Below are 24,779 nucleotides of genomic sequence, written 5' to 3' on the forward strand. Positions count from 1 at the left end.
TGTGTCAACCAAGGCCTTATTGATGACAGCCTGTGAGGCCTGCACTTCCCTGAAGAAGGTTTTGACTATTTACTGCGTCCGATTATCATCAGGTGCACTTTGCGTCTGTCAGCCTGTCAGTCTCGTCTTAAATTTACTGTAACTTTGCTTGAGCTTCAGGACAAACGCAGCAACTTGAAATTATGGCTCAATTCCAGTGCTCACCTAACACCTCCCATCATTTTAAAAGCCAATTTTCCCATCATCAGCTATACTGGAATGGGATGCATTTCTTTGCATGATTTGTTTTCTTTTAAGGGAAAATGGAAAAATATGTAATGGCAAAAAATATTATCATTTCTATTTGCTATTATTCATATGATTGATTGCGTTGATTTAAAAAAAAAAAAAAAAACATTGGTTGGCATTGTTTTACCTTTTCCCCTCATAGAAATGTTGATTTTCTTTTCTTTTCATTATATTTTTTCCGATTTGGTTATACTGTCGTGAGTGATTGGCACTACATGTTAACATTATTTATTAACATTTATTTAATTCCCATAACTTTGTCATATGAAAAATATAAATATGCCCAATTTTTCACAAAACTGTATGCATTTATATTTTGCTTGTGTAGCATTACTTAATGTCGATTTATTGATGAGTCATTGATTTGTTTATTTTGAAGGGAAAATTCGTCAAATATGTTCTGTAGATTTTCATGCCTGTGTGGCATTATTGATATAAGTCACTGGATTTCTTATAGACATGATTCACATGCATTGATTTATTGTTTTTTGCAAGGATTGTAATTTTTTTTAATTCATGGCATTAATAACATTCATTAATTGACTAGCACTGATTTATATGTTTCCCTTGAGACAGTGATTCTCAAAATATAGTGTGAGTATACCATGAGTAATAACTCAATTAATTTTCTTTTATGTACTTTACATTACATTTGCGCTTATCTTTTAGAAGTGCTTGTTTTCAAACATTTATTCGTGATTGTACTTGAAGAGCCAAATTTTTTTTTTTTTTTTCATGATTTGATGAAAGTTATGTCTAAAATATTGCAAATTTGACAAGAATCTTTACAAACAGAACACTTCACATATAATTTCATAGTCACTGACCCAAAACGTTAGGTACAAAACCAAAATGTATATGTAACATGAAATTAGATGCTGCTGCTGAAGGGCCCTAAGTGTCCAAGTGGATATCTGATAGCGCCGCTGTCCGTTTACATTCCCACTGGGTCTCTAGCGCAGCACTTAAGCCCAACGAAGCGTACGTGGAGCTGTCGTCTTCACAAGAGTGTCGTTCCGCTCGGTCAGGATGAACGACGCCATCCTCTTGTTCACCTTAAATAATCTAGTGGATAGAAATGGAAATGATGTGTTGGTTGTCCGTTGATGACAACAATGTTCTGGGAGGCGAAAATGCTAGCATGTGGAAAAACGATAGCATAAATTCAACATAGGTCGAATTATTGACGCATCTATTTTATAAAAAAAATTCAGTAGTAAAATTAAATGGAATATAGAACTGAACAATCTGTGCATCTTGATTGAATGCCTCATTGACAATGTTCTCGTTTTGACGTGTGTACCTTGTCCACCGCGGTGTTTAAAGAAGACTTTTACAACTAAATGACTCAATTATTTTTACAACTAAATGACTCAATAAGCTCTTGTAATATAATTGTTTTTTTTTGTAGATGATAAATAATTTTTGCATGTGTTATATTATGTTGTCTGTCGTTAGAGGAATAGCATAATTGCCCAAGTCATTTTTAACTTAGTTTCACATTAACAATAACAAAATATGGATTATGTGTTTGCTAAAAATTATTATTATTTTTTTTCTTTGTGTCGGTTTTCAGTCATGCAGTTCATGATAATTGGTGAAGGTTGAATGGAGGCAACCTGACTTTTGTTTGTTGAATTTGTTGTTTTATTCTTGTTTTCCAAAAATGCCCCAAAAAATTTCTGAAAAATTGTTCATCAACTGCTGCTTGTTGTGACGCTCCCTGGCGCTGGCGTTCCGAAATCGATTTTCTTTCTTACAAAAAAAAATCAGCTGAGCAATTACTTGTACATCTAAAAGTATATCAACATACCAACATACAGTGTCCAATACAAAAGTTCCTCTGATATTTTATTAGGGTCCTCAGGATTTCTTCAATTGGTTTTATTCAGCTAGCATTTTTTTTTTTAATCGGGGTTTCAATTTTGTGAAGGAATTGTTGCTAATTTTATCAGCACGTTCTTATTCTCTTACTCTATTAAGATCAGGATGATTGAGAATACCTCCTGCAAACTCAGCAATGCTGAAGCCAAATAAACTAATGATGATTATCAAAAAAAATTAAAGATTAATGGCGATAACGCTTTGTCGGGATTTGATGGTCCCCCGCCGACGGGGCTTGGACGTAGGCCAAAGCGTCATCACTCATTCCCGACAACACAACATTGTTTTAGTACCATGTTGACGTTGGCAGGGCAGGCATCAGCAAAGAACGCATCTACCCTGCGGGCATAGCTTCCCATGAGTGAATATGTACTTTGGTGCATCATGTGCACAAAGACACTTTAAAGAAAGACAAATACAAACCAGCTCAAATGAATAAGATAAACAATTACAATTAAAATAAATTTAAAAATATATTCTAACAGTTCCATTCGTATTGGTCAACAAATCAGTTATAGATTACACACAATTTGCACCCAGGCTCCCCTTACAGACTGGAAATATAATTTTAAGCTCAATTGCACTTTTATTGTTATTCTTACGCAGAAACCACATTAGTTCATTTGTTTTTGTTTTCAGTTAAAGCTTAGCAAAGTGTGAAATACACATGGCGAAAAGTCACGTTTCATCCTTAGTTAGCTGGTTAGTATGATAGTATGAATAGTGCAGTGTTTAGTAGGTAGGTAGGTAAGCTAGCCCGCAAACTACTAGTTGATAAGCTTGTTGCATGACATATCCTAGTCAAAGGGTTATGTTTTGTTGGGTACGTAGTTATTTGTCTTGGTTCATAGTTGTTAGCTAAACATGACTATTGCTGTATTTGTATTTGGCGCGTTTGTAGTTAGTTTTTTGTGAGTTAGTTAATTATTTATTTATTTTTGTTAAAATAATTAGAAAGTTAGCAAAGAAGATGGTTAGCAAACAGGTTGTTTGAATAATGCTGGGCAGTTAGTTAGTTGGTTGGTTGGTTGGTTGGTTAGTTAGTTAGTTAGTTAGTTAGTTAGTTAGTTAGTTAGTTAGTTAGTTAGTTAGTTAGTTAGTTAGTTAGTTAGTTAGTTAGTAGGTCGTTAGTTAGTTAGTTGGTTGGTTGGTTGGTTGGTTGGTTAGAGACAGAAACTATCAAGTTAGCCAACATACCCGTTAGTGTATATTGTGTATATTCTATATTTTATTATCCATAATAAGCAAGAGGTCATGTTTTGTTGGTTTCTTTGCAAGCTCGTAAATACATTTTCAAATGTTTTTACATGTTTCATTGTGGTTTTGGTTTTGTTGTTTTATTAACTTTGACAAATTTCAAAATGTAACATAATACTATTAAAGAAACACACATACGGCATGTTAATCAGAGAACATAGAGCATTTGGATTTGACGGCTGCTTTAATGTTTTTGTTTATAAAAGAATTTGCTGTCAGGTTTAACCCTGTGGACGCTGGCATTGCAGTGATGGATGCGAAAAGAAAAAAATGAAGCGTAACGGTTCCAAGCACAAAGCAAGCTCTCTTGACAGACGATAAGATGAGCGCTGAACACAAGCGGCGGCTTGTTGTGGTCACGCCTGAGGGGAAATGTTAAGTATCATTCTTTCTGGAAGCCTTTGGGGCCTTTTGGCTTTGCGCAATGTCAACTCTTGTGAAATGTAATTTTTGCATTTGTTTGTTTTGGTTCTCTTTTTACCCAATGTGACCAATCACAGATACTTTGTGAGTTTTTTTTTTTTTTATGTGTGTGTGTGCATGCTCAGCACTTAAGACTCGCTTTACTTTGCCCACATAGCGAGTGAACTGAACAATAAGACAGTGTTCTTTTTCTTTTTGTTCCTAGAAAGAGTGCATTTTTTTCATTCATTAAGCCACATCAACCCACTGCCGATAGTAATAGTAATTAATTTTTTAAAAATGTTGATTTTAGAATAATTTGGAGAATTTCTCGTTATGAATGTGGGTGTGGATGAGTGAATGTGACACTATAAAGGGCTTTGGGCATTATATTGTGTGGCTAAAAGTGCTGTATATCTGCAGTCTTTCATTTACCATGATTTCCAGCCATTTCCCTCTTGGTTACGTTAGCTTGGGAAAGAAGTTGTTTTTTTGAGGAAGTTCTGTGTTGATGTTTAATGCTATGTTGTGCGCATTTTTTGATGCGTTTGATCTCATTAGATTGTGCAGGAGTTGTTAAAGTGATGGACCTGACTAGAGGAAACGAAACTTCAGTTTCAATTTGTCTCCCTCTAGTGGTTAAATTGTGAAATAAATTTGCACACTTCAAACCTGTGCAATTTCCACAACGTGATGAATCAGTTGTCATCAGAAATACATTATTAATGTTTTTGTTTTGTTTTTGCGACGTTTAGTTTTTATTTTGACTTTTTTTTTCATTTAAATTTTTTGGATCAGATAATGTATGGAAGGGTGGTATGTATAATGTATTTACTTTATCTACGTTCATTATTTAATTTTATTTTTTTTCAATTCTTTAGTACTGTATATGAATGTTACTGTTTCTTTATTCAATTTGTTATTGTTTTATTTGATTTTTTAGTTTGAGGAAATTTTAGTTATTGATATTTTTACTGACGTTATTGGCATATTACTGTTAGTTTTTCAGCGTTGTATTTTTATTTTTAGTTTTATTTTAAATTTTAGTTTTGGGGAAATATTTGTTAATGATTGATCTTTTCATTATTTATTTGTTGGTATTTGCATTTCTTTTTGTTGTTATTGTGTTTTTTGTATTTATTTGTGTATTTGTTGTATTTATTTATTTTAACTCGATTTATTTATTCATTATTTATTTGTAGCTGTTTTATGTTCGTTTCCTCAAAAGTGAAACAAATATGGTCATGTTTTCACTTCCTTATTTTCTCCTGTAAACCAATCAGCAGATGAACAGTTTACAAATATTAGCTATTAAAAGCAAAATCTCTGCTGGTGTTTCCTTCATTTATAGAATTAGGGTAACCTTCACAATCTGCCCCTCCCTGTGATATTAGAGCAAATGATCATTCCTTCAATGAAGTGTGCGTGGTTCCGAGACCCCCATTGGAGGCGTCTCCCGCTTTCATCTCAGATGTGTGGCTGCCTTTGCTTTCCAGCTCCTCAGTCACCTTTGTGGCTGTAAGTCTTGACCTCCAAAGGCCTTGTCATGATGCCATCCATCATGAGAGAAGGGTGAGAGACAGAGAGATGGAGAGATCGTCATGATGACCAAAGCGCCTGAGGACCAACAACAACAACAAAAAAAGGCTTGCAAGTTCACCTGGAGTTGGAAAACACATAAAAACACAATTATCCATCCTTTTTCTGTAGCGTCATCCTCACAAGGTTTGATGTTAAGCTGCAAACTATCCCAGCTGACTTTGGGTAAGAGGTACAACCTGGAATGGTTGCCAGTCAATTGCAAGCCATATAAAGACAAACAAACATCCACACCTGAGGACAATTTAGAGTCTTCAATTTACTTAACATCTGCAAGGAAGCCCATGCAAACATTTGAAAGTTAAGCTACCATAACACAAGTAATAATTGTCAAAATCATTTGCAAAATTTGCCGGTCTGTCCCCCGCCCTGCGGCCGCTTTCCAAGTCCAACATGGTGACAGCTTTACTAATGACATAGCAAAAAAAAGAGCAACTTTGAACTTAATTCAACTTTATACCACTATTCACAAGAATGTTGGGATGTGCCTTTATCATTGTAAAATAGTTTTTAAATATATTTTACTACACATACCAGAAAACAACGTATAAATAAAGGTTGTGTGGACTTTGGGAGAACTATGAAATGAAAATAATATCGTTGATTTCCGAATAACATGTAGAATATGACCAGCTTCAGATGGGTCTTAATTCTAAAAAAAATATTAATGGCGAATTGTGAAATACAAAACGTAAGAAATGCTACTTCGTCTAAATAACCACCTGAAATGTGTCACATTGGAGCAGCGACATTGTTTTGTTTGTTTGTTTGATTGTTTGATTGTTTGTTTGTTTTTTCGCTAAGTCGCTCAGACGAAAGCAGACGAAGGCTGACGATTGCAGACGCAGTCAGACGAAAGCAGACGAGTGCAGATGCAGGCGGGACGCGTGAGCTCGTCGACAGCGGCCGAGTGAGCGCTCCCTCTCCCGGCCTGCGCCTGTCTTATCTGCGCGGTGGCTTGTGGGTGTGTGAGCGTCTAAGTAAAATGGCGGACTTGGCGAACGAAGGTGAGTTACTTAGCCGTGTGTAGCGGGGAGGGAGGGAGGGAGGGGAACACATAAAGACTCACTGCCGCCTTCTGAACGTCGGCTCTCTTGGCGTTTCCACTACGGATGAGGACGATAAGACTCGTGCTGGCGGCTCGTTCGGCGCAGGTTAGAGTCGCACGAGTGCTTCCCGGCGTTTCCTAGGCTACACTGTTAGCAAACAAGCTAACGTGGCTAAAGGCTTGGGATGCGGCTAATAGCTGGAACGCTTCGGAACGCCCTCGAATGCGAACGTGCTAGTTAGCGGGCTTATCGCACAATGCTAGCACCCGGCTATTTATAGCCAGTGTGTTATGCCTGTCAGGCATCGTAATAGACACTTAATATTTGCTTGCTCGTCCATCGCCGTTATAAGCGTTGCTTCATGTGGAACCAGCAATTACATGTCGGGTCAAGTCGATGAATATGAGTGGGGACTCTTAAACCTCTTCTTTTTTTTGCACCCCCACCCTCCCATGTTGTTAGCGGCCGGCTGCGGTTTCACTAGACGTCCGTTTAGGCGGGTAAAGTCGCCTTATGATTGTAATCTGTCTACGTGACCAAATGTTCCGACTCGGGAGTGCTTGGCGTTATGTTTGGCGTGCGGTGTCAAGAGTGTGGCCAAAGACGTTTGAGGAGCCGTCACAACCGGAGCGATGCTCGACTACTCACTCCTCTATCGTCTCCCTACAACGGGACGGCGCCGTCTATTTGCTGGATGGCGTTTCGGAGATGCTCGTGTTAGTCTATAAATCAAAATGAGATAATTTGCCTAGATGTGCTGTTGTTACTTGATACCAATGCAGGTCTCACACACAAATAGACATGCTACGTCTTTGTGTTTACGAGAATTTTTGCTGTGCTGCTGAAAGCCACCAATGTATGTGTTAATCTTGACACTATTTCAATGTTAAACTATTTCTAATTGCGTTTATTAACGTAGCTGTCTTGTAGTTTCCATTATTGTATGCACAAAACATGACATTATGTACACCCAATGGCATACAATATGAAAGCTGGATCTAAAAATCAAAAGCTGAAGGATCATAGTCACTGCAGCCACTGTATTTTGTGCAATACTGTGGGTGCACCATAAAATCAGTAATAATGATGCTGTAGTTAACGTAAAACCAAATTTGGCTAACACATGGTTGTACATATTGTCAACTCGGGTCAGGCTGGGCGTAACATACAGAAACTGTTGTAGCTCATCTTGGGGCCAAAACATAATCTTGACATGAGGGGAAGAGCGTCATAGTCTTGTCTACTAGTTCTAGTGATGGCGAAATGAAGCTTCATAGTGCTTTATTTGCTCTTTGGCGCCATCAAGTGGTCAAGAATGCCAAACAGTAAAACATACAGAAGAGAAGGTGACATTGGGAGCTCACTCCTGTCCCATTCCCAAAGAAAAAAAAAATCACATCCTGTCCCAGTCCCGGACCATAGTAAAGAAAAAACAAAATCCTGTTCCTGGTGAAAATAACTCCCACCCTGCTCCCTTTCTGAATGACTCCAACTCCTATCCCGTTCACATTTTTTTCCGCTACACAGAAAGGGGTGTTTATAAATATATTTCTTCTACTGAATTAATCTCCCTCCTGTCTGCTCTTGTGATTATTTTTTTATTTTTTTATCATGTGCCATGCCAGTCCTGTGATTAACTCATTTAATCCATAAAACATATATATACATGTCTTCAGCCGTCGAGTGATGCTTCGTGTGGTTCACGTGGCTCTCAGGTACTTTCGCCGGAGACATTGAGCGGCTATTTCAATTTACTCAGTAAAATGGATTCTAGGCAATGACGCACAAATCAACTCCACCAGCTAAATATACATGCTTACCGAGTTGCTACAAGTACTTGTACTCACCAAGAATTCTTTTCTCATGCACAGAGTGGCTCACTAACCGGCCAACTAACTTGAAGTTCACAACAAATGCTGACAACAGCCACACAGCGACGCAAGGTCGAGAGTGTAATTATGAAGTAACGATTCGTTGAACGATCCAATGACATCGTCCGAGGCCTCGTTTGTCATGGATCGTGTCATTTTCTTGAAAACGATAATGCACTGTATCTGGGCTTCGTTTGGCACCCCCACTCTTACTTGACATGCTCCAAAGTCAAAGTCATGGCACATTTCATTACATCACTAAATAGTTCTATTCACACACTGTCCCTATCCCTGGAAAGACTGCGCATGGCGTCCAGGAAGTCTCACCAATTTAAAGGGACACTTGGATGAGCTTAACATTGTCACTTATATAATAGGTTTGCATGTAAAAATAAGATAAAATCATGTCAACTCTCCGGAGGCAGACGGCGGCGGCCAGCAGGCGGGCATGGCTCTTTCTCCCCCCTGATCAAAAAATATATAAACTGCGGTTGTTAGTGAAAAATGGGCCTCTTTGGTGGCCAGATACTTTAACAAATTTATGATATATATATAATGAATGATTTAGAAATGTGACAAATGGCCGCCATCTGTGTGAAATAATAAAAAAACATTTGGAGTGAGCGCTTCAAATGTCTCTATTCTCCACAACAAATGAATTCACAAAAAAAAAAAAAGATTGCTAAAGTACGTGACCTACTCTACTGCCAACAATGCTCTTCTCACAAATAATCTTCCATTTGCGCTAGTTGAATCAAATTTTCGGGGCGTTACCATTTGAAACATCATCGTACCTGCTGACATCTCGGAATATTGGCCTGCCTGAGCCATTGGTGGATATTTTTGCCTCCTTAATGTGGCATTTTTCTGAAATTCAAGCACGCTGTGGATCTTTTAAATGGAGTACCTTGTGTTTTTCAAGGCTTGGCGCCATTTGCGTGCCTTGAAACCATCACTCAGATCCCCACGCAACTTAAAATCAACAGCAGACCATTGTTTTTACCTTTCTTGCTGCCAGTTAACTAATTCCCTGAAAATGTGCAGTTCCAGAGCTACATTTATTTTTCTGTAAAACATATCAAACCACAAATTGAAGTGTAAATTCCATGTATTGTTTAGTGTGGCGGCGTACACGAGTGCAGCATGAAATATTAGAAGCAGCTCTAAGTGTGATGTCGTGCCATTGTACACCACCGCAACCATGATAATAAACATTTTGCTCACAGCAGATTCTGCACTGGTACCCAATGGTGTGTTCTAAATGGTCCGTTTTTAAGCATCTGAACCTCTAACATGTTTTTGTCAGCATAACGTGACCAAAGGTAATTGATGATTATCTTTGCTGCTTGGACTTCATGAAATGTCAGATCTCTGTTTAGAAAAACAAAAGCGATGGGACGAAATCCACATATTTCGACAGGGTTCCTACCGATCCTTAAAAGGACCTGTGGCTATCTATGCATAGACTGAGAATCGAAGAACCGCAATTGCCAAATAAAAAGAATAATTGACGATGTGGATAACTGCACTTGACTGCTCACGCATAGGACATTTATTAATTTTGTTTGTTTTTGTGTTTTCATCCAATTGTTTAAAAACTACTAAAACATAATAAGTGGGGGGGGGGGGGAGCTGCTTCTGATCATTTCAAATCGGACCCCGAAAGAACCATTTTACCTCGTGAGTGCAGTTGGGTCGCTAAGTTTCCTAGTAATGAGAAAGTCGCCATCTTATGCCCACTGTTGATGTGGCGTGTATACAACCTTGTCTGCTTGGATGATTAATGTTTTTTTTTTCTCCCTACAGACAAGCCTGCCATAGCGCCCCCTGTGTTTGTTTTCCAAAAAGACAAAACTCAGAAGGTGGGTGCTTTTTCAAAGAGGATGAAATAGTTTTTGCAGGCTAAAATAAGATCGCCTTTGAAGTAGGCGCTTAGCACATTTCTCACCACTGGCTGAACTATAAACAAGGCTCCACGAAAAGGTTTCTCAGGCACATATTTCAATTTTAGTCACAATTACCCCCGATGTTTAGTGTTGTAAATTCTCAAATGATAAATGAAAGGATATTTTTAACCAGGTACGATGTGTTTTTTATTTTTTATTTTTATTTTTTTAAATAATCACTGTGTTGAGATTGTTTGAAGCTAAGTGCGGTGTTTCTTACAGCGATCTGCAGAGGGCTCAAGTGCGGAGGATGGAGAAGGTAAAATCTGAAGAGGCCGATGGCTTTGCTAACGTTATCAAAATATTAACCATATGCGCACTTTCAGATTCAGATAAAGACGAGACAAACTACTTCCCTCCAGTGAAAAGGGAGCGGACGTCGTCATTCCCGCCGCTACACTCGGGTAACAACTTTGTTGCTGTTTGCTTGTAGCACACAGAGTTAATTTGTATGCTGAGGCTCTCTTGCAACTCCTTTGCAGTTCCCAAGAACAATGTATTCATGCCCCCCAGTTTCTGCCAGTCGCCTACTGGGAACTCTGACTCTGAGCCAGGTGAGCTTTCTCAATTGCTTATTTTTATTTTTTGAAAAGGCCCTGATGAATGAGATCAGGAAAAATGCTCTATTACCCCTTATATGAGGAAGATCGGGTGTGATGATTCGCTAGTCATGAATATTTTCAAGGAATTGTTTTTCCAAATCATTTTGGAACCTTTGCATTTTCTTCATATTCACTGTTTAATGAGTCCCCCCAGGAATCCCTGATTTAGCGAATTTACCGCTGATTTCAAAAGCTCTGAAGAAATTAAAGCAGGCTGTGGAATATAAGGCGATGTGCAGAATAATTTGTTAATTTTCATCTTAGTGCGATCAGATGGACGGCCTCTTAGGCTACGTTCACAAGGCAGGTCGTGATGCCCAAGTCAGATTTTTTTGTTAAATCCGATCTTTTTATTTACTCTTTTGCGTTACAAAAACAAATGTGTGCAGAACACGTCCGTAATGTGACACACATGCACACAAAGCATGACGTCAAGTGACATGCACAAAAAACGATTGTCACGTGACTGTTTTGAGGGGGAGGTCCTGTCTCCTGTAAATTATCCACTGGGACGTCGCTACTTTTTGAGCTCAGTCTCAAGAAGACAAAGACAGTGTGGGTTGTAATTTCACTTGTGGAGGCAGCACTTCCACCCCAACCGGCCAAATTGCACTTCTCAGTTGGTAGAAGACGAGACCAGTGCCAACATGTTTTCTTTACTTGGCATATAAGTGTTCGGATGACTAAAATGTCCAACCACAGGTTGTTTTTTTTTTCTCCTTTTGTTTTGCTGTGTCTGGAATTCTGCCCCAGTTGAAGAATAAAAATGAAGGTGGTTGCGTTTGCTTGAATTGAGGACAATCTTTTAAATGACTGCATGTGTTTCCCTGGTAACTGGCCCAAGCGACTTAGAGAGGCGCAAACGAGCAAATTGTTCTGTAACTGATGTATGTTAAATGTTTTGTCCCTTCACCTGCTTTCGGGTGCCGCCAGAGGAGAAGCCAGTCGGGTTCCGACTAAAGCCGCCGACTCTCATACACGGGCAGGCTCCCAGTTCAGGTTTGTGCTGCATGTTGCCTTAAGCCACATTTCTGGCAATTGGTTCACTCCAAAATGGTATCAAAATAATCCACAAATAGTCAACTGCGGTTGTGTGAAGGAACAGTATTTGTACATTTTGAATTGCCGGCTAATGGTAGTGCAATATCCTTGATGTAACGGCCAATAAGAATTCCATTTCGTATCACGGGTTTTGCCAACGAAAATAAACGCTTATCAGTAACATTGAGATTCAGCCAGTCGCTGCCAATCTGTACCAATAAAGTCCATGCAGTGTATGTATTTTACAATGATACATAATATTGTATCGACCTTTGGATGAAAAAGTGAAGCATGGAGTGTCTTTGTTATGGAAATAAACAAGTGGATGACTGCCTCTAAAATATCCACACACTCTCTCTCATCTTATTTCGTTCCTATTTCCTCTCTTTATTTTAAAGATTATTGCCACAGCAGTCAAGTCAAGCTTGTTCATTAACAATTGTGCCACTCAGTAAAAAAAATAGTGTGAATTTAATGCTTGAAAACATTTCTTGATCAGAAATAGGTCGCAATTTTTCCGTTGAAGTTAGATTTTGGGCCAGTAATTTTTTTTTGCTGTGACTTTACTGGAAATGCGAGGTGTTTATTTGTCGTAACTGCACTTAGCGATTGATTGGGACACAGCAATTATTTGAAACCGGCTAAATTTGGGGGAAATACAGTAAACAGAAAATAAACCTGACACTTTAAAAATGTTTACACAGTGCCTGTAAATCAGAAAAGGTTTCAAATTCTCTGCTGACTACTCAACTAACAGTAGTGTTTGGCACAACCCGAGGCGTAACAGTGCGTCCATTCCTCTTGGTCGAAATCAGGCTTTATTAATTCTAATTCAAGTTAAGAAAAAAATGTTTTGAGTGATTGTGTGGGAATTCATCTTCTCAGGGGGAAAAAAAAGCAAGCAAGTACGTTTTGTTTTTGCAGGCGTCCCAAGTCAGAAACCAAAAGAGCAACAACGCAGCGTTCTCCGTCCTGCGGTTCTTCAAGCGCCACCTTCTAAATCCCACACAGAATCTAGTATGGATTGTTTAAATCACATTTTCCCATGTGCTGCATTGTTAATTGTTATATGGTTTGACATCTTTGCACACACTTGTTTTCTTTCTTTTCAGACTCCATTTGTGGAACCAACGGTGTGAAGAAGTCGTCAGACGGCCCTTCCGCCCCCCAGTCCCTTTTCCTGAACAACACAGAGCACTCAGCCACCCCGAACACATCGCTGGTACCGTTGCATGCACATCCCGGGATTCTCCCAGGCGTCGGTTGTGAATTTATTTCTATTCCCGCTTCTTTCAGAAACGCGAAAATGAGGAAGACGGCCCAAGCGATGTCAAAGATGAAAGAGGAAGCGAGAAGGAGGAAGGAGATGTAGCAAATTCTTTTGTATTTGGTCAGAATATCAAAGACAGAGCAAAGGTGGGTTCCCGTGAGCCAAATGCAAATTTTCAACATCCCAATAGATTTTTTTTTTTAATGTGAGAGACCCCGCACATTTCAAAGAAGTACAGTAGTAGTCATGTGTCTGTCTACTGGTCGTGAAAAGCAAAGGAAAACGGCAGCATGAGAGTAGAACATCTAAAAGAATCTTGGCTAACTTCTATCTTGAATGATAACCTTGTCATTTTCATTGTGATGATTAATTTAGGGGACAATAGTACAACACAATGAGTTCCTCCTGTAGCAGTCTAGATTGTCATAGTTATTAAAAAGGTTTTCTGAGCAGAACGGGGAGGAAAAATGACGCCCCCTGAACCACAGGGTAATCGCTCAGAATAATCTTTACGAGACATCCAACATTCAGGCGTTTACTGACTTTGGTTGTATGGCAGGAACATTAGCCCTGATTTAATTTTTGTGTGCGTGTGTACCCCATTTTAGACTTTGGTCTTTGAGCATGTTCAGAATTCTGAATGATTCCTCCTGTGTCGTCTTTCCAGGTGGACCAGAACAGTATAGAAGAAAAGTCAAAAGACCACCTTCCAGGAGACTGTCAATCAGAGGGAACCAATTATTTCTTGCAGTACATCTCTACATCAAGGTAATATCACAATTGCCTCTTGATGATGATTGATTTTTGTTGTTAATATTGCATCAATTCATTCATCCTTTCTGTCTTTTCAGTTCAAATAATGCCACAAACAGTGCAGACGGTGGGGCGAAATTTGTGTTTGGGCAAAACATGTCTGAACGAGTTTTGGTGAGTGTGGACTGCTTGTTTGCATAGTCCGCCATGTTGACGATGTCTAAACTTGGAAAAGAATCCCATGTGTATGTCTTTATTTTCTCCCATCTTAGAGTCCTCCCAAGGGCGAGACCGCCAGTGATGATAGTAAAGAGGTTCCAGAGCCTTCAGAGCCCCCATCACTGGAGGCCACCCCAGAGAAGGGTAACTGTCCCCCCTTCATATGCGACAATTTATGTTCTCGTTACGGGTTTGGGGACTGCAAAATGACATCTCGGAAAATGAAGAAGGCGTTGTGGTCCCTCGAGGGGATGTTGGATTTACAGGCAGCCCTTGGGGGGGAAAAACAACTTTCATCTGTTCTGGAACCAGTCCTGAATTTTGCCCTGTGAATGGGCTTCTAGCTTATTGCTATCCAGTACACAAGCCAAACTCTTACAAAGACTAGACCAAAGAGATTGGCTTGTAATTTGTGTGTGCGCGCGCGCATGTGTTAGGGGGGGGGGGGGGGGGGGGGACTAAGTTAGTAACATGATTCCAACTGCCTTACATTTCACATTACTTTTAAGTGGTCATTCAGTTATTCCTTATAGCTGGTACCTTGCATAACACAAATATTATACATTGTGTAAAAAAATAAATAAAAGTTTAGTGTTTTGTCGTGGCTGTCCAAGCCCTCAACGTCATTAGTCCAGCTCGAGACTTCACAGTATGTACTTTTCTCAGCATTGAACAGTGTGTCGGAGTCTTTGGAGGAGTCTGCCGCAGCCTACACCAAAGCCACAGCCAAGAAGTGCATCTTAGAGAAAGTGGAAGTGAAAACCGGGGAGGAATCAGAAAGCAATGTTTTACAGGTACCGTAGAGCGTTAGTTTGACATTTTGGCGCTTCCACGAGATGCTTAACTGTTAAGTTTGCCTTGTCTTGAAATTCAGATGCATTGCAAGTTGTATGTCTTTGAGAAGACGGCACAGTCGTGGATAGAGCGGGGGCGGGGTCTTCTCAGGCTCAATGACATGGCGTCGACAGACGATGGCACGCTACAATCGCGTCTAGGTAAATTCAAGAATAATGTGTGTTGTGTTAATGATGTGTGATCACCAAACATGGTCTTGTTTTGACTTCCACCAGTGATGAGGACCCAGGGCAGCCTCCGGTTGATCCTCAACACTAAACTTTGGCCCCAGATGCAGGTGGACAAAGCAAGCGACAAAAGCGTACGGGTCACTGCCACAGACACAGAGGACCAGGGGGTCAAGGTCTTCCTAATATCGGTATGTTTTACCAAACAGTTTGATTCTGTTTAAGTGCCAAGGAAGTAAGTAGTTTTGCCAAAGTAAGACTCTTTGCATTCATCTGTGTGCAATTACTAGCTTACCACCAGGGTTCTAAATTAACACCCGCCAAAATGCGTGTTAAAATTCTTTTTGGCGAGTGCATAAAAACTGGCCAACTTGACTAGCAATGCATGAGGCAATTGTCAGTCAGATATACTTAGGGTCGGGCATCGAGTCTTGCGAAGCGATTTGAACACAGCCTTGTCTGCTCACCTGAAGAACATTGCTGAGACCAAAAAAGAAGAAGGTACTGATGGCATCTCGTGAAAGCACTCGTCACTGATCACAAGACAAAATTCTGTGTCATTAATCGGTGAGTTAAACAATAAAATGTCTACTGCCAGCATTATTAGCACTTTGAAATGTAAAGTGTATTATAAATTAAATGTGTTATTATTTTTACGATGAAGCACAACATCAGTCATTTTTAAATCGGCGTTTTATGACAATTCCGTTCGTGAAACACCGATGGTACTTGTTTTTTGTTGGATCACAACTACCGGTAGTCTATCACTAACCTATGCGAACACAGTAGTAAAGTCAGAATTAGAGCAAATATTTGAATGGAAAAACTCTCCCAAGATGTAATATACATGGGTCGAGACCAATGTAAATAAAAAAAAACCCTCCGTAATGACCTTCTGTTGTCCACCAGATGGGGCTACTTCACACTTTATGCCGTTTTGTCCAAGGATGCTCACTGCTTAAGTAACAGATGCCCTGAGGACCAGCGTTTGACACCTATGCCTTAAGTGACATGCGTAAAAAAAAATCGAGTTTTTCCTTTTGTGTTTCTCAGGGTAGTTCCAAGGACGTAGGTCAGCTGGCGGCGGCGTTGCATCACCGGATTTTGGCCCTTAAGAGCCGGGCAGAGCAGGAGCCCGAAGCCCCCGCGACGACCATCCCGGAGGCCGAGGTGCCGCAGTCCAATGAGGACGACAGCGACGAGGAAGGTGGCGCCTCCGCTTCGGCCTCAGCTCCTGCGACGAGTCAGTGCTGCTACTTTTGTCCGAGTCCTTTTTGCACTAATGTCCTCTTCCTTAACCATGCGTTCAATTTTGTCCACCTGCAGCTAATACAGAGGGAGGCGAGAACCAGACCGCGGGAAGCACATAGCGTCACCTTCTCGAGACGGCTCGCAGAGATGCCACTTTGGAGGCACTTTTTTTCTGCCGGCATCTCCACGGACACCCCCTTTGACCAACGTGGTCCTTCCAGACCAGTAACTTTTGGATATTAGAAGTCTAGCTCCAGGAAATAACGTCCCCCCCACAACCCCCAGTGCCGGAGTGTCTCCCTTCCCACCAGCCAATCTGCGTCATCAATGGAGTCCTTTCCCCCTCTTCCTTCAGTTGTGTTGGATTTTCTCCTCTACGTTCCCCTCCTTCCCCTGTTCTCTACCCCCACTAGCAAAAATAAAGACTTCAAAGCTTTGGTTTGGGACTTTTCTGCTCATCATATTGATGAGCATAAAGGGTGGTTTTCCTCTACATTTTAAAGTATGGCACATGTTAAGACTGCAGTTTCTACTTTGGGACCTTTCTACTTCATTGTACAGAAGCCCCCCCCCCTCCACTCCCAACTCCCGCTTTCTCCGGATGCCACACCAACCTGAAGGGCAACTGCGTAGCCCCAACATACGGCAACGTGTTAGACCAGTCTATTCTGTCATCTCTGACGCTTTACCAACTCCCCTCCCAGACCAGCCGTAACCCCCCGTCCCCCTGCCCCCCAGCGCATTTGTTTTTGGCAACTGTAATTTATTTGTTTCGGGTTGGGGGTGTCATCTTGAGGCATCTCAACTTATGTGCTATTTGTAACGGCTAGCCAGAGTTCACTCAACTTGTCATTAATAGCAGTTTCCATTTATTTCCTATCGATCTATATTCTAGTGAATAAAGGACTGAGAAACCATGCAGCTTTCTATTCATGTGACAACTTTGAAGGGCAGAAGAATTCTCCTTTTTTTTTTTTTTGTTTGGACAAATTCAACTGTCAATCATCCTGCATGTAATTGTTTCTATTTCTTTAAAACATCCCAGGGCTTCATTGTGTTGATATATTTGTATTTACATTTTGGAAAACATGTTGGAATGAGATTGTGTGCGTGTGGAATCATTGGCGTGATAACTGTACTACCCTTTTTTTTTTTTTTTCAAACGTCATGTACATTTTTAATACATCATTTAGTGGCACACCATTTTTTTCTCATCACCAACTCCTGCTCCCTCCGACTTCCTCCCCCTCCTTTACAAAATAAACCTCTGCCATAATTTTTTCTTTTCAAATGTGATTTCATGAACATTTAATAATAGTCTTCATGTTAATGAATGACGAGTAAAAAAATGCTTTTTGATCGTGGTTGTTTTAGGTGTTGCCTTCAGCCTTGGCAAGTTTCAGACTAAAATGTACCCATTTGCGACTATGTCAAAACTTTGAGCCCATGTATATATAGGACCAAATACAACTTGTCATTTTGTTGAATACACTGCTTAGAGCTGTCAAAGTTAACGCAATAACTGGAGTTTAGAGTTGAAGCTTGTAATTTTTTATTTTTTTTAAAACTACATCCTAAGGTAGTTTTACGAGCTCGACTCAATTCAAATCAAAATAATCTGCTCAGGTTACCTTTCCTACAACGCTGTTGATTAAAATATACTTTCTATTTGATGTTTTTTTTTTTAAATTAATTCCGAGATTTTACTCTAGTAAATATGTCAATTAAATAAAAAAAAGATTTGTTAAAACATTTAAATCGCTTGACAGCGCTAAAAAATATACTATTGAATTTACAGATGCAGTGGTGCCTTGAGATGCGAATGACCCAACTTACAAGGTTACTTCGGTCTATTATTTTTTTTCCTACTTTGATTTCTTGCATTTTTGGCTTTTGCGTACTTTAAATTGGAACAGGGTTTAGACCGCGACTGATGACGTATGATGAGATCACAAAACCCGACAAGAACACGACACGCCGTTACGACGAGCTCACGCACCGTTGATCCCAGAACGTTTTTATTCTGTTTTGAAGGACAGCAGTTTGGAAGAGGTAATTATCGTATTACTATTTTCCGCTAGATAAACGTAAAATTAGGTTTAGCTTTTTGCAAATGGTCGACGAGGGCCCTTTTCACACCGAACTTGCTTTTCTCGGTGTTCCCCGTGGAGCAGCGCCGAAGGACCACATCGTCCCAGTGAAATCTTGCTAAAAACATTTAGGATTTAGTTACAGAAGTCTTGTTTGTAATTCAATTTTTTTTTCATATTCTCTTGGAATTTGTATGCATAATGTATGTTGTCAAGTCCAAATGGACACCTCAATGAAAGGCAGGGAAGAAAATTACATTTTTTTTTCAAGTTATACTTCAACAGTGAATTGAAAGTGATATGTCATTATTTTTAAGAATGTAAATATTTCTCAAGTAAAACAGATGTATCTACTAAAGTATCTCAAAGGTGCAGGTGAGTTGGTTGAACATTCCAGCACTTCCCACCGGGTGGAAGTCATTGCATAATAAAAGCCTGATAGCATTTGCAGCTCCTGAAAGTTCCGTATTAAAAAAAAAAAAAAGAAAAGCTTGGACAAGCTTCAAGCCTACGTCATCATATCACACTGACAAGTGCCTAATTTAGGTGAGCGGGTGAGGAATGTCTGAACCTGCAACACAGTTTGAATTTAGTACAAATTGCAACCAATTACCACCAGGCCATCCAGTCTTCTTGTGTGCAGTCAACTGTGGTGTTTTTTGACTCAGGAGTAAAGCAGCATCACCTGAGACAGGCCTTAAGTTCCTGATAAGTCTGAGGACTCGGACTTAAAAAAAAAAAACTTTTAAAAGTTCTAAGGAGGATTTATGGAACCGCTGTAAGGAGGAGTTGGAATGTGTGCTGAAGTCAGTCACACTCCTGAGCAAGCTTGGGTTTTTAACAGCAGGTGCTATGTCAACGCTCAAGTAAAATAAAATGATGAAAACGAGAACTTGATCACCCCCATAAAGACTAAGTGATGCTTCTGCGCTGAGTCATTCTCTTCCTTAAAAGGAGCAAAAAAAAAAGTCCTTCCCGACCCATCTGTCTGGAGAAGAAGCTCCGGGAAAGTCGAGTTCACAACATTCCCGGATCGTTCTAACCAAATACGATGTCCCCGGCGAACAGGGGTAATTAATATGATGTCACAGTTTAGTTAAGCGTTATCCGCTTGACTGATCTTCCCAAATCAGGGTTTATTTTGCAACAGGAAGTCAAGGACTCTTCAATTATTTAAACATGACATAAGTTTAGGTTAGCTGAGGTCAAATGTCAGATCAGTGCAGAACTCTGTCCAGCTTCAAAGGACTGGTGAGGCTTTCAGTTGACCTTTTTGAAGTGAAAAAACCCGACTGAGTTTGAAATTATGTGAAGTAGCTGAGCTTTAAAATCAGAGCAGTGTGTCAATATCACTAAAAGTGCCTTTGACGGTCACAGTTATAAAACACATCATATTATACTGGAAGTGGCCAAACATTTGTGCACATACTGTAGCAGTACAATAAGTCTCTTCAAATGTTTCCTTCATTTTATTCCATTAAGCAGGTATATATTCTTTATCCCCTGCAAAGAATGACTAAGGATCCTGCCACCCTTGAGAAAACGAGATTAACTGAGCCTCCAATATGATATATCTGCATGACTGTCATATACTGCTGGCAGGTGGCTCAGGCAAGCACAACATAATGATAATTATTTAATAATTTAATAATAATAATAATAATAGTAATAGCAATAGTAATAATAATAATAATAATATTCACATTTTTTAAGGAACAACATTTTCCACCATTTCAGTAGTGCTCAATATACTGTGTCAACCGAAAGCAGAGATCTTCTCTTTTGCACTGATTCGAATAATTTTTTCACTTTTCAGCACAGATTCGGTTGCGCCCTTTTTGGGGCCGTACAGCATCACCATATTTGATGTATAGTCGTCTCAATTCGGCATACCGTTTCAAATGCTAAAGATTGATAGTGGCTAAACATATATTTGCTGAATATTTTACCGCAACAGGAACTTCGTTTGCAACAAACGGCGGATGACAAAACCGGTCAGTTATTTTATATAATTTTAAAAGTAGACAAAAAAACCCCCCCTCAAAATATAAATAAAAAGCAGTGAAATAATTGCTGACAGCCAAACAATTTAAAATTTGTTTTATGGACATCGAGTTGAATCAACCGGTAGGATCAATAAAACATGCACTCGCGCAGTGTCACCAGATGACCTTTTTAACAGGAAAAAACAAAAAAAAAATGGGGGCATTTGCGAGCATATTGGACTAAGTCAAGCTCTGAAAAGCAACATACCTTTGTTGACAAAGATCCAGCCAACATCCTTCACCTATCCAGACACAAAGACATTAGAAGAGTCCAGGCTCTTGACAGCATCAAAGTCCTCCCAAGCGTAAGCCCTCTTCTTTGCGATCCAAAAATTTATGATGTTGTGATAACTCATGTTAGGGAACCAACTGGCTTAATTTACGGCGGAATAAGGCGCATTTGCAAGTTCTCACGTGATTCTCAACAAAGACGATGCATAGTGGCAAGTTGCCGGTCATGGCAAAATAATAATAATAATATTGCCTTTATTAGTCCCACAATGGGGAAATTCGAGATTCGAACCCAGGCCTCCTGGGGAGACTGGGTCCTGAACGCGGCGCCTTAGACCACTCGGCCATCCTGGCAACCACTGAGTAATTATTTAATGTTTAAGGTTTCCTTTTTTCTCATACAAATGTTTCTGTTTTCTTGCAAAGAGGAGAAATCTCTTGCCTCGCTTGATCGGGTCGTGGCGCCTCGAAGACGAATGTGACTGCTGAAAGGTAAGAGATTTTCTCTCTTCACTATAAGTGAAAAATATCACATTTCAACAACGGCCAAAATGACAACTTACCGGTTAGAGAGCTGATCGTTGGTGGGACCACGTAAACACTTCTTGATCATGCCCCTGATGTACATGAGTTCACGCAATCCTATGTGGGCGATACATGGCCTTAAATCAGCCTTTAAAGTTAATCATTTCAGTCCATTTTCTTCACTGTGAGTTTGCGTTCATGGCAACACAACCACACAATGTCAGTCTTCGGCAACAATGACCTGATGTATCACTCCGTAGCTACTGGTTGGTACAAAGGAAATCTCAGTCAACGACCTGGCGTCATATCGTTCACAAAATCGCGTCTTGGAGTAAAATTAAACATATACAAGACTAGACGCAAAGAACACCAGCTGTTTATCAAACTTTACAATATTGCTCTGTATTCTCATCAACACATCGAAAAAAAAGTTGGCAGACCGACTTTAACATGCCCACTCTGTCAAAGTAGAAGATAATTCTTTTATTAGAAACATATTTGCTAAATGCGACACTGTCATCTCGCTAACTAAATCATGATGGTCAGTAAAATGAAATGCTAACATTAACCACAAACGTTCAGGGTGATCTGGAATGTAACCGGCACGATAAACGAGATCACTCTCTGTTGAGGTAATTCAGCAATTTCTTTGTATGTTTGGAGGCACCAAGTTTAGCCTGGGTTGTTAATGGAAGAGTCATTGCATGCGCATCTACATGTGCATTTCCTGCATGTTTTTGCACAATCCATTTTTTTTGAACAGTAATGAAGACGTGTTTGAAATGGTATTTGCACGGGATAGGGACCAAGCTGTGCTTTACTGTCCTTTCGCTTTTGTTATTTGAAACGTGGCCATTCTCCGAGTGCCTAACAATGTCCATGTCTATGTGGGATTGATTTAAGACTCATTACTTGACAGAAAGCCAAATCCCGGTTTGGCTTTCGGGGAAGGTTTAAATGTCAATCATGTGTTTTTCATAATGATCATGTAAAAATGCATTCTGTGTGTGTGCGTGCACGTTTTGTGAAGGCGCATACCTCACAATTGTGCCTTGTCAATGTCCCGTCATTCACATTGCTAGTGATGGCCTGGAACAAATTACCATCTAAACCAACATTTGTTGTTTTGGAGATTTATAGTCGGACTTTTTATGGGCTGCAAAAACCAAACAGAAAATAGAAGCGGAAGAATACCAGTCGACTGCGAGGCCCTGAACTTGAAATTTCAATGCATTTGCGCATCGTGTCCCGGAAGCACCTCGAAGACGGCGGGGCATCAAAACCAGAGCACAGGGCCTCCTCTGTGTCTCAAAGACACGCAACATGCTTGTAGACTGAATGCCATTCTTTGCAAGTTAAGCAACGTCACGACAAACCTTGCTCGAGTTTTAGCGGCTAAGTTGCGTCTTTTCGTGTATGGGTAAGAGAGACATTTTTTTGTGGGTCTACTCATGGTAGACATGCATACCAAATTTCATGTTGCTAAGTGAAACCGCATTGTAGGTCATTTTCAAAAACTTAAGAGAATGTTACCAATACCATGGCAATGGCCAATTAAAACCAAACCAAACTTCTGGGGTGTTTTTTGGCATGGGTTCTTGATACTTTTTTTTTTTTTGGCAGGTTTAGTCGTACGACATGTCCTTCAAATTTTCGGTTGCTGAATGAAACTGTATTTCAGGGTTGAATTGATTTTGCTCTTTATTGCTAGAAACACATTTTCATCTAGCGTTGCACAAAAGAATTCCAACCATGGAGTCAACAAAATGAATCTAAAATGGCAAAGTCAAACCAAAATGGTTCACTTGATGTTTGTTTCAGGCATCGGTTCTTGAAATTTTTTGCAGGCCTTGTTGTGGTAGAAACACCTTCCAAATGATGTGTTGCAAAGTGATAAAAAAAAAAAAAAATCATGGGTGCTACTGAATGTAAAATGTTCCTATAATCTACGTCAAATTTAACTGCTTCAAGCCAAAAATGGGTTTTCCAGTGTATTTTCTGGCATGAGTTGTTGAAACTTTTTCGTGAGTCTACATATGAGGGACTCACTTTCCAACTTTCAATAAGCTAATTCAAACTTGTTTCTGAGCCTTAATTGTCAAAAATGTCTTGGGGACGCTACCTATCGTAGACTCGACACAAATGAACCAAAATGGCCTCTTAAAATCCAAATGAGTTATTGTGTATTTTTGAACTTGAGTTCACACTACTCAAGGTAGATCAGGCGTGGGTAAACTACGGCCCGGGGGCCACATGTGGCCCGTTAAACGTTTTAATCCGGCCCACCAAACTTGAAAAAAATTAAATGAATAAACCTTGTTAAGGTTTTATTTTCTAAATACTGTGGTGTGCCAAAGACAGATATTTTATTGTAATGCTTTTGTTCACTTTCATTTAAAATTAAATGTATTTTGTTTCTCAGATGAGGTGAGGTTACCAAAACACTCCATTCAGCTGCTCCTGGTCCCGCCCCTCTGTCAAATTTTAAAACCCATTGTGGCCCGCCAATCGAAAAGTTTGCCCACCCCTGTGGTAGACACACCTACTTAAATCTCGTTGCCCATTGAAACATGCTTTGAGTGCTGACTTTTCAAAATCTCTCTGTTAAAGCTATCATACGGAAATTTTCACCCAAATGAACCTCAAATAACAGCTTCAAACCAAAATGGCAGACTTACTATCTAATTTTGAGCTTGAGCGCTTGAGACTATTTTTGTGGCTCGATATTAGAAACACCAAATGTGACGTTGCTCAGCGAAACGACCTATTTTTTTCCCGCACCGCTTTACAAATACAACGTTCCCCCATTTTTCGTCACGAGCCGAGGGGAGCGCTGGCGCCCACTCAGACTTGTTATTGTTGTTAACGGCTTAAGTGATGAGTGTGTGCTGGGAGGGATGGAGGGAGGGACGACACATCTGGGGAGTCACTGTGTAAAATGTGTCCCGCGAGTGATGCGTCTGCAAGCTGACGCCTTCTCGCTAAAAGCTCCGGCTATAAATCCAACACATGTAATTACACACCAAGGCTGTAAAGCAGTCACTTCAATTATTTTATAATTATTTGTATGTCTTATTTTTATTAATATTGATACACTCCCATTGAGAAGGAACACCTGCTGTGGCTCTAACTCGTTGGGTCACCACGAGGGCTGTTGTCAGCGCAGCCGAAGCCCCCACAATAGTGTGACGTGTTTATTGTACATCTTGCCAGTGCAGTTAATAACAAATGTCTTGTTTATGCTGACTTCATCGTGTCCTGTTGTGAGTAGACTTTCCTCTTGGAATCTGCGGCCACAAACGAACCTTAAAATGCGGCGAGTACAATCAGGTAATTACAATTAACGCTATGCAGAGGCCGTATGTCTGATTTAGGTTTTGAAAGCAATGAACCTTTTCCCAAAATCACGTTTTCAAATTTGTGCAGGTAAACGC

The 24,779-nt window shown here is 40.0% G+C and overlaps 1 protein-coding gene across 1 annotated transcript; it reads left to right on the forward strand.

Moving 5' to 3' along the window:
* Positions 1-6,275: 6,275 nt before the first annotated feature.
* Positions 6,276-17,735, forward strand: ranbp3b (RAN binding protein 3b). Its single transcript, XM_088311806.1, has 17 exons — positions 6,276-6,437; positions 10,157-10,212; positions 10,519-10,555; positions 10,623-10,700; positions 10,779-10,850; positions 11,832-11,897; positions 12,864-12,956; positions 13,052-13,161; positions 13,236-13,355; positions 13,877-13,977; positions 14,061-14,136; positions 14,235-14,325; positions 14,848-14,975; positions 15,056-15,176; positions 15,252-15,394; positions 16,257-16,446; positions 16,530-17,735. Exons 1-17 carry the CDS (start codon positions 6,416-6,418, stop codon positions 16,571-16,573), a joined length of 1,548 nt encoding a protein of 515 aa, XP_088167932.1. The 5' UTR covers positions 6,276-6,415; the 3' UTR covers positions 16,574-17,735.
* Positions 17,736-24,779: the final 7,044 nt, after the last annotated feature.

The sequence above is a fragment of the Idiotropiscis lumnitzeri genome, chromosome 12 (genome assembly GCF_059441095.1).
Source record: "Idiotropiscis lumnitzeri isolate Australia: NSW breed Sydney's pygmy pipehorse chromosome 12, RoL_Ilum_1.0, whole genome shotgun sequence".
In the NCBI taxonomy this organism is placed as follows: domain Eukaryota; kingdom Metazoa; phylum Chordata; class Actinopteri; order Syngnathiformes; family Syngnathidae; genus Idiotropiscis; species Idiotropiscis lumnitzeri.

Excerpts from the sequence above, each read along its gene's own strand:
- ranbp3b (XM_088311806.1), top strand. The coding sequence starts at position 6,416 with ATGGCGGACTTGGCGAACGAAG. Across the intron at positions 13,356-13,876 it reads ATATCAAAGACAGAGCAAAG|GTGGACCAGAACAGTATAGA; the intron begins GTGGGTTCCCGT and ends TCGTCTTTCCAG. Across the intron at positions 13,978-14,060 it reads CAGTACATCTCTACATCAAG|TTCAAATAATGCCACAAACA; the intron begins GTAATATCACAA and ends CTGTCTTTTCAG.